Genomic DNA, 10323 nt, shown 5'->3' with positions numbered 1-10323 from the left:
GAGAAGAATAAAGAACAAAAGTTTTTACTTTTTGCAATGAAATGAAGTGTTAATGCAGCTCTTCCCCCGTCCTGGATTTTGTGTTCTGTGTTGTGTGTCCTCCTCTGAGGGCTCACTGAACCCTTTGAGGATGCTTTGTGGGAAGGTCGTTAGGAGTGGAAAGAATACTCTATGCTTGGAAGATGTCATCAAGCACTTTGGTTTTGCCAGGTTGAAGCTGGTTTCCTAAGCAGAGGTGCTGCAGCAGGGCTCTCTCTCCTTTCTTCCTGCTAACAGTGTCTGTCATTCCTTCACAATTCAGCTCATTTCAGCCAGACCAAGGGGCAGAAGATGATAAATCTCCAGAGCTGAATAAGGCAATCAAGGAGAGGAGAGAAAGCTCCCACTGCTGCCAGGATAATGTGGCACCCAGGAAGCCACGCTGAAGACCTTCAAGACGTGAGTCAGTAGGAAATGAGGCTCCACTGCTTCTGCAGTGCAGATTTAGGCCCTTTTGGAGCCCACCGGTGTTGAGCTGAACCCTTTGCAGCCCCATCAGGTACTGCTGCGTAGCTCCTGTCTCGTGCTGAGGCTGCTGGCTCCCAGGGGTGCTGCGGGCTGGCTGTTCCTTGAGTGAGCAGCAGGAAAGCTGCATTCCTCGTGCACTTACTAATGCCTGCTGGACATGAGCTTGTCAGCTCCAGGGTGGGGCTTGGACCTGATGCTGTTAATCTCCACGCTTCAGACGTTGGCTCCAGAGAGAGCCATTAGGGCAGGCTGGGAAATTGTGCTGCACCCCCTTCTCCAGCAGCCGTGCCTGACCTTGCCAGACACACTGGCTCTTACATCTCTCCATGAGCCACGTGCCCTGGTTGTGACTCTTCCAGACCTGTTTTCCCCGAAAGCACTGTGTGTCCCAATTTTTGTAATCCTCATTGCTCCAGGAAGGTCAGGTGAGGATGCTGCCATGCCAGGGGCTTGGCCCTCCATCTCTGCATCGCTTTGGGAACACCAGCAGGTTCACTGAGCTCTTCTCATGCACTGCCTCATCAGGCAGGCTGTGTGAGCTGGTAGGAGTTGGGTCCTGGTGCTGTTCCTTTCTGGTTGTTCTCCAGGTCTGCAGAGATGCAGCAGGGCTATTGGAGCATCTTCTGAAAGCAGATGGGTTTGCCAGAGTCCAGGCCTGATGTTGACCTTAGCAATTAATGTGAACCCTGGTGAGATGTCGGCCTCAAACCCTGCTTGCTTGGGCACCATAGGCTCTGGATCTAATAAAGGCGAAGTTAATATGTGGAGGTAAGATCTGGTGGATCAATAGGAGAATGATGGTGGCAAGAGAGGTGATCAGAGTGGTCCGAAGTAGAAGGACAATAGCAAAGCAGGGCCTGGAGGGCTGGGAGGGGGGGAGGAGGAAGCACTGACTGTGTGTGATGAACTTGGCTCTGCTGGCCAGGGCTGCACCCCCCGCCCCCATCCTGAACAAGTGGGAGGAGGTGAGAGGGTCTCTGCAGGACTGTCTTTATGCAGGTGGTGAAGTGTGCAATTGGGGACACTGATCCTGAGCCCTCCAGGTGTCTGGCTGTGGCTGCAGCACAGTCTGTCCCTGCAGAGCTCATGGTCTGCTATTCCAGCCAGACCTGAAGGCGGCTCATCACTGCTAACTTCTTCTGGGGGCAGTTTCAGCTCTGAGTCCTGTCCTTCCTCCTTTCCTCATCCTCCTGATGGCACAGCAAAGGGACATCAGCCCTTTGCTACCCCTTCCTAGAGGGATGTGGGGGGCAGGAGGCTGTTCCCCACTACCTGCTGCCTTCCCCTGACTCAACCAATGCACAGAGACAGGAGGTGGACGAGGGGAGCTCTGCCTCCCAGCTGGGGAGCTGCAGCACTGCCAGCTGTTCTCAGCACTCAGTTGCCTTCATTTCTAGAAGCGACCCAGTGACCAAGGAACACCCTCATGAAAAACAGAGCTCTGCATTGATTTGTCAGTTGTTTGCAGCTTATTATTATCGTAGTTCAGGACAAAAGGTGGAAAAGGGACCACATAACAGATGGTTGAGGCGATGTCTGACGTCTGGAGAAGCAGGGAAAATGCCAGTGCAGGGAATTAGGATTGATGCACAGGGTCTGCCTTGGGGAGCAGACCCTGGGAGCTCTTTGGCACTAGATGCACTTCTGCTTCTCCATCAAGTCTGATATGTGAGATGGGTGTGTCCCATGCAGCTCTGGAACTCCTCTAATAAAGAACCACGTTTCCTCCCCGATCTTCAAGCTGTTGGGTGTTCCTTGCTTTTGGGAGGTGCTTTAAATCCGACTGCCAGAGCTGTGGGCTGCTAAGAGCAGAAGCTGTCTGCACGATGCTGAGCTCAGGTCTTCGTCCTCTTTTCCTGTTGCTCACGGCACTGGAGCTGAGCTGGTCCCTGACTGATGAAGAGAAGAGGATCATCTTGGATGAGCACAATAAATATCGCTCGCAGGTCTCTCCTCCTGCTGTGGATATGCTGAAGATGGTGAGTGGCTTTTATGGCAGGGAATCCCAGAGCGGAATGGTGCAAACCTCAGCCTCAATGCCAGCAGGAATTGGGGCTTTGTCTGGGGGAGGCAGGGCTGTAGTTGCTTAGTGCTATCGATACCAGTGGATTTCCTCTACAGGGGTGAGTTTCCTTTCACAGGTAGAGTTGACTTTGATCGTTTTTGGAAGTTCCTGAGTGAGATCTGAGTCTCCTGAGCACTGCAGCTTCCACTTGTGGACTTAGGGGTGCTGCCCTGAGCTGTGCTGAAGAGCAGGGCTATGCAGCAGAGAGGGGATCCTGCAACGGGAGCTGCTGAAACATTGCTCAGTGTGCTCCATTTACCTTTGCAGGCGGTTGAGCTCCCAGACTCAAAGGCGACCTGCAGGTTGTTTGGTTTGGGCTTTTCATCGTGCTCCTGAGCACTGTGGAGGTAGCAAGATGCAGAACAGTGAGGGAACGTGGGCTTTGGAGCCAAGCTCTTAGGGAAAGCATGGGGGAAACAATTTCTCACGTGTCTAAAATGTGGGTCAGGATGGTTACGTTGGTGATGTGGAAGCTGTATCAGCAGTGGCTTGCTTTGAGGTGGATGCTCCCCCCCACAGGGCTGTGTTGTTTCTTTGTTTAATCCAATCTGCTTAAACACACGGGACCCCCTGATGCTGCAGTGTCCAGCAGCTCTGACAGTCCCTTGTTAAAGGGGTTTCCTGAGAGCACTGTCCTCTCCTTCCTCCCTGGGACACATGCTGCTGTCCCTGTCCCCACCTCTCCTGCTGCTTTCTGTTTCTGTTTGGGTCTGGTTACCGTGGAAATAGTTAAGTGATGAGGGGATGCAGAGCCCAGAGCCATTTCTTTTAAAATGAGGCAAATGCTACAGGTGCAAGCCCAGTGTTTATGGAGCCCAGCTCTGTGCCAGAGGGAGATGGTGTGTGTTTCCCAAGCAGAGTTTCCAGCCCGTTGCTCTCAGCCTGGCCTGGGGCCATGGTGGGAGGTCAGCTGGCTCTCTGTCCCCCCACCCAGATGTTCTGGTGCTTCCCCACAATGCTGCTGCTCAGGGGCTCTCCTTGTCTCCTCGACACCCTGATGGCCAAATGTCCTGTGTCGGAGCTGTGTTCTGTGCCACTTTGCACCCAGGGCTGGGTCAAGCTGGGAAGGTCCCCATGAGGACCCTCTGTTTGCTGGGCTGCCTTCCAGCCTGCTGCAGAAGCAAAGCTGCTGTCTCCATCAAATGGACTGAGGACGGTCCATGCAGCTGCAGCACTGGGCTCCCCCCTCATCTCCCTGCAAGGAAACCCTGGGGGCCTCAGCTTCCCACAGAGGGCACTCAAGGCACCCTCAAATTGAGTAGGGATTTGAATGTCACTCCTGAATGGGAGAATTATGACCAGGCAGCCCAGGAGTCCCTCTTGTGTGCATCTGAGAGCCTGGTGTCCCTCTCCATGTACTGACACTGAGCTCTTTGCAGAGCTGGGACACAGAGCTGGCAGCCTTTGCCCAGGCCTACGCAGAGAAATGCATCTGGGACCACAACAAGGAGAGGGGCCGACGGGGGGAAAACCTCTTTGCTATGGCCCCGACACTGGATCTGGAATTTGCTGTGGAGGACTGGAATGCAGAGGAGAAATTCTACAACCTGACAACTTCCACGTGTGTCTCCGGGCAGATGTGTGGCCACTACACCCAGGTACCAAGCTGCTGGGGCAGGGGGGGGGTTGGTGGGAAAGGAGCTGTGTCAGAGCCCTGGGTGCTCTGGAGTCTTTGCAAAGGGATGGGAATCCTGTGCTGGGCACCAGCCAGGAATCACTGATATAAGGGGACCTGGGCACGGTGCCTTTTGGATAAGACCTCTTTTAAAATAGCTCTGCAGCTGTTTTTTGGCAGCGTGGCAGAGCTGGGTGCCAGCTTGCCCCAGGCACAGATGAAGTCTGAGTGTGTCTTTGAAGCCTGAGTGAGTGGAAAGGAGCAGAGAGGAGCATACACAGTGGTGGTTACCATCAGGACGGGTCTATGGAGGAGCCCAGGACCAAAGCAGAGGGAGTCATTCTATGGAGTAGAAAAGCTGTGGCCCTAGGATGGGAAGGTGGTTCAGACGTATGCAGCTTCCAAGGCCGGAGTATGGCATGCCAACAAGGTGTCTGCCTACCTCACCTTCCCCCTGGTCTTTCTCTTAGGTGGTCTGGGCAAGCACGCACCGCATTGGCTGTGGGTCAAAGTTTTGTGAGAAGATTGATGGAATTGAAACTGAGGACATGTACCTGCTTGTCTGCAACTATTATCCCCCGTAAGTCCCGTGCCTCACGTGATTTGGTTCATCTTGATGGGGCATCTGTGCTGGAGATATCCTGCTGCTGGTCCCTAGAGGGTGGCAGGAAAAGCCTTTGGACTTGCTGAAAAATAAAGGCGAAGCCATTTTGAGAAAGGTCTTTGTTATCTTGGGTTGGTCACAAAGGAAGGAAGGGTTGTTTGGAGATCCTTACCACGATTGTGATTCCTGTGCTCTGGTTCAGCTCCTGGCACAGACCAGGGTGGGAGCTCCCTCGGAAAGCTGCCCAGGGCTGGTGCTGAAAGTGCAGACGTCACCTGCTTGCTCTGTGCCTCGTACTTCCCCAGCAGCAGCAGTGATAGCCTGGGGAGGGAGGGAGGGGAGGCATGTTTTCTACCAGCAGGATGGCAAGACATGGGAGGAAGGGTGGGTGCCTGCCTGCGAAGCTCTGGGACCAACCTTGGGGACAGCTCACTCCAAGATGGAGAGCAACAGCTCTTCCTGTCCTCACATTTTCTTTTTCTTGGTGTCTTCTGCTTCCAGGGGTAACATGAAAGGCCGAAAGCCATACAGGGAAGGACCCTCTTGTTCACAGTGTCCCGAGGACAGAGTTTGTGTCAATTCCTTGTGTGGTAAGTGAAGCAGAGCCGTGCGTGTGCTTTGACAGGCTGTTGGGACTGAGACCCTTGGGTTGAGGTCCAAGTTCTGAACCTGGATCAGCAGCTCCAGGTTTGGACCATGAGACATCACAAGTGATGGCAGCCCCTGAGAAAGGTCAACTGCCACAAGATGAGGAGGATCAAACAAGGACCTCAGACCTCCCTTTGCCAGTAGTTATTGCTCCATGAGGATGCCCCATTCTTAAAGGGAAGGAGATTGTGTAAAGGAGATGAGATTTCTCCAGCTTGGGAACTCTAGAGTGGGAGATGGCCCAGAACAGCAGCCCCTGGCTGCTCCCTCTGCCCGTTGTTGATTTTTGCTGGCCCTGATCAGTTGAGGCTACCTGACCCCTGTGCTAACCCATGGCACTTTTCGTCTCTTACCAGAACCCACTGTAGAAGAGACCACTCCACCCTCTGTGACAACAAAGGCAAGCCCATCCACCCCAGACACATCAGCACCCACCACAGTCACAGCCAAGCCAGAGCCCACAACCATGCCCTCAGCCACCACACCAGTAACCACCACCACAGCTGAGGCAAAGCCAAAACCTGCTACCACCAAGCCAACGTACTCCACACCAGCACTCACCACTGCTGCATCCAAGCCAACGCCCACCAAGCTAACAACCACTACTACAGCCGAGCCAGCACCCACCACACCAAAAACCACCACACCAAAACCAACAACCATCACTACAGCCAAACCAGCGCCCACCACAACCATCACTACTGCCAAGCCAGCACCCACCACACCAAAACCAACAACCATCACTACAGCCAAACCAGCGCCCACCACAACCATCACTACTGCCAAACCAGCACCCACCACACCAAAACCAACAACCATCACTACAGCCAAACCAGCACCCACTACACCAAAATCCACAACCACCACTACAGCCAAGCCAGCACCCACTACACCAAAACCCACAACCATCACTACTGCCAAACCAGCACCCACTACACCAAAACCCACAACCACCACTACTGCCAAACCAGCACCCACTACACCAAAACCCACAACCACCACTACTGCCAAACCAGCACCCAGCACCACCACTACAGCCAAGCCAGCACCCACCACAGCCATCACTACTGCCAAACCAGCACCCACTACACCAAAACCCAGCACCACCACTACAGCCAAGCCAGCACCCACCACAGCCATCACTACTGCCAAACCAGCACCCACTACACCAAAACCCAGCACCACCACTACAGCCAAGCCAGCACCCACCACAGCCATCACTACTGCCAAACCAGCACCCACTACACCAAAACCCAGCACCACCACTACAGCCAAGCCAGCACCCAGTACAACAAAGCCTGCAACGGCCACATCAAAACTCACAACCACCACTACAGCCAAGCCAGCACCAACCACACCAAAACCCACAACCACCACTGTGGTGAAGCCAACACCCACCATCCCAAAACTCACAACCACCACTACAGCCAAGCCAAAACCTGATGCAGCCACACCAACATCTACCACCACTTCAGCCAAGTCAACATCCACCATGCCAACATCAACAAAGCCAGAATCCACCACCACAACAGAGTACACTGAAACTGAAAGTCCCAATTATATTGTGACAACTGGGTTAACACTTTCCTTTGAGCCCACAATAGACCCGGATTATAGAATATTTCCAGAAGCAGAGTTAGATACTGAAGAGCCTATTGCCTCTTTAACTACAGAGAATCCAGACTTATTAGAAAGTATGGGCACAGCCTTCAGTCCCAAATCAGTCCCAGAAACACATAACGGTGTGAAAGAGGAAGAGAGAGAGAAATCAGCCTTCTCTTCCAGTCCAACTCCATCCCCCAGCCAAATTATTCCAGAGATCAAGTTAGGTTTCAATAAGGCTGAGCTCATAACCTCCTCAAAGTCAGTGGTCTCCAGCCCTGAAGAACCCATCTTCATGCGTTTAACATCATCTTCCAAAGAAAAGGGGCAGAGCCCTGCTTTCCAGACCTCCCTCTCAGGTAAGGAAATTGTGGGGTCCGCCTGGCATGGACATGCAGACGTTGAGTGATCCCCAAGCAGCATGGAGCACACTTGGGAGGAACCAGTGTCAGACTGGTCCTTTGGATCCTCGTCTTTGTGGCAACAACCCTTTTCCTCACTCTTTCCCCTAATGCTTGAAGGATCTGTCTGGCTGTCTGGTTTCTGAAGCATGGTTTTGTGTTACGTGCTCCTCACTAACACCCACCAGCCGTGTCGTGTCTTCGTTGGACCTTTGTGCTGCTGCCTTGCACCTCGTAGTGTTGTGGTGCGCATCCCCATCGGACCTGCATGAACAGGAGTTTCACTTTTGCCCACAAGTTCCCCTCTAACTCTGTGTTTTCTTCTTTTCTGCCAGCAGATGCCCTGAACACTGAAGAACTGGAGACAAACTCAGACCAGCAAGGCAATGAGCAGCCCACAGGTGGGGCTCCCAGTTCCTGTGGTGGCCTTTCACTCTTCCTCCTGCCCAGTGTCCTCCTGGTGGGCCTGCTGCTTTGAGCAGTCTTTCTCAGCTGTCCCTGCACTGCTCACCAAGGCTTTCTTCAGCATTGGTTGTCCCACCACCCTGGTAGGCTTGGGAGACACCACAGACAATTCAGGTTGACACACTCTCTTCTTCCTCTGGCTCACCCACTCCAGCCCTGCTGTGCCAAGGGCAGCTGGCCATCACTGAGTGCCCTTCCTGAGACAGCCCAGGGCAGGAGGGTGTCTGCCATCGTGCTAGTGAACTTGGGCACCAATGCTTCTCCTTTCTTCCCAGCCAGCCTGGGCTTCTGCTCTGTTGCCAACAGGACACGATAAGCTCTGGCTGCCCTGTGCGGCCGGCAGGTCCGCGGCCCAGGGAAAGCAGAATGCCCTGCAAACCCAAATGGCAGTGGGACGTGGTGGTTGGCTTTGGTGTTTGTCTGGAGGCAAGACATGCTTGTGGAGTCTGATGTCTGTATATCAGGATGGATTTCGAACAGAAGCGCTCTCTTTCCCTCCTCATGTGTCTGTTCATCTCAGTTTTGGAGAAGTGTCACCTCTTCCTTCCTTGTCCAAAAATGGCATGATGTTTTTTCCACAGAAGAGGTTTGTGTTTCCTTCCTCCTTCTGGTAGAGCTATGGCCAGTGTCTAGACGTGCTCCTTTCTCCTTCTGCCATCTCCCTGCAGCCTTTGCCTTCTCACTTCTGCTGTGTGCATGAACCCATCCAACAGTTACTCCGTTGCCTTGCCTTTACTGTACGCGTGTGCCCGCACGTGTGTGCCTGCACAGAAGAAAATCCTTCAGCACCAGGGAGGAGTTACTGGCTCCTTTCTTCTGCATGGCTTCCCTCTTTGCAGAACTTAAGTGTACGATGTATTTGCAGTTAGATACAGATCCTGGTTGACGTATATTTGTGGGTCCAGGAGGAAAAATCGTCAGGTCTGCTGGTGCAGTTTCAGCTTGAGAGAGCCAAGTGAATGATGTTAGAGGTTACCAGTGGTTCCAGGGCTTGTTGCAGGATGGCTTTCATTCTCTGGAGCACTGTGTGTTGTATTCCTCCATGTTTCTGCTCTGTTCATCTGAAGATTCCCAGTAGGGTGTATTAAATACGGGATGAGTTTTGCAGACCAGCAGAAGGGATGAGAAGATCCAGTCCTTCTGTGGTTGTTGCATCCTTTGGTTTCTTAAATAGATGAGGTGGAGAACGGCGTTCAGTCCAATATCTGAGTCCTCCCCCAGATGCTGTGTGCTGTGCATCTCCAGAGCATGCACTGAATAAACCCTGTTCTCAAAGTCTGCTGTGGGGCACGTAGTGTCTTTTTGGGGTATCCAGAAACAATCCTGGTTGCTGCACTGTGGCTCCCAGCAAGTGCTTCATGCTGTTATTAATTTTTTTGGCTTTCCAGAAGCATCTGGGTACTGGTTTACTGCAAGGTTGCAGCTTTTTTTTTGTATTGGAACAAGATGATCTGTAAGGTCCCCTCCAACCTAAGCCACGATTCTATGATTTATGTTTTTAGCCCGTTTAAAAGCAGCAGCAGGAGGGGATTGTTCCCCCAGCTGAGTGCTGAGCAAAAATGTGTCTCCAGCAGGAATTTTTGGGCAAGGAAAACAAGGGGAAGGGAGCTCAGAGTATAACAAAAACCCACCAAGTTGAAGCTAATGCTGGAGTGCTTCTGGTTCCCAGCTACGAGGTGCACGTCTTCATCTTTGCAGCAACGAAAGAAGCTCAGTGCAATGTGCTCCCCTGTCCCTCCCCCAGAGCTGCAGAACATCTCAGCACCCACCCTGCAAGGAGCAAACACAGCACGGGATGCTGACGTCGGACTTCTGCTTGTAGCTTTGAGGATGCTCTGAGCCTGATCTGCTGCAGGAGCCCGCAGCACAGCTCCCTTCTGGGCAGCAGCTGCCCGTGGGGTGCTGGTAGGTCCCAGTCAGTGCTCACCCTGCTGAATGGTGGCCGGCAGATGGCAGTGGGACAGTCAGACAGCAGCTCTGACCTCGCTGCTCAGTGCTCTGTTTAATCACAAGCATGGGGTGTAGTTAAGAATCAGATTGAAAAATAAGCAAGGGCCCGCAGCCCCGTGTGGGGTGAGGCAGGGGCAGAGCTGGGAGAGCACTGCAGGGCTGCAGCTGTTGGGCCATGTGGGTGAAGGAGAGCACGTCCTTAATTCCCCACCAACGATTAAAAGAGCAGGAAAGTGTTCCTCCTCCCAGCAAAGCACTCAGTCAGCATCTGATTTGTTTGGCAGAGTTGGGTGCCTCCCCCTCCGCAGCCTCAGAGCCACTGTGGGGCTCAGAGCAGCGGTAACAGAGTTTACGTGAGCCCATGCAAATCCTTCACGAGTGTTTTATCTTATTTTCTGGTTGAGTTTTCTTTTCCTGAAGGTTTTGATACTCACATCCAATTCTTTGCAACAGCCAATTCAAAACT

At 53.0% G+C, this 10323-nt stretch overlaps 1 protein-coding gene across 1 annotated transcript; it reads left to right on the top strand.

The window, feature by feature from the left end:
• Positions 1 to 400: 400 nt before the first annotated feature.
• Positions 401 to 9182, top strand: PI16 (peptidase inhibitor 16). Its single transcript, XM_065740163.1, has 7 exons — positions 401 to 438; positions 2249 to 2486; positions 3952 to 4170; positions 4658 to 4767; positions 5293 to 5381; positions 5796 to 7400; positions 7781 to 9182. Exons 2-7 carry the CDS (start codon positions 2334 to 2336, stop codon positions 7918 to 7920), a joined length of 2316 nt encoding a protein of 771 aa, XP_065596235.1. The 5' UTR covers positions 401 to 438; positions 2249 to 2333; the 3' UTR covers positions 7921 to 9182.
• Positions 9183 to 10323: the final 1141 nt, after the last annotated feature.

This window comes from Cyrtonyx montezumae, unplaced genomic scaffold (assembly GCF_038088225.1).
Source record: "Cyrtonyx montezumae isolate F1298 unplaced genomic scaffold, pur_monq_1.0 scaffold_26, whole genome shotgun sequence".
NCBI lineage: Eukaryota > Metazoa > Chordata > Aves > Galliformes > Odontophoridae > Cyrtonyx > Cyrtonyx montezumae.
The sequence above is the reverse complement of the archived record's forward strand: the minus strand, read 5'-3'. Positions and strand labels throughout refer to the sequence as shown.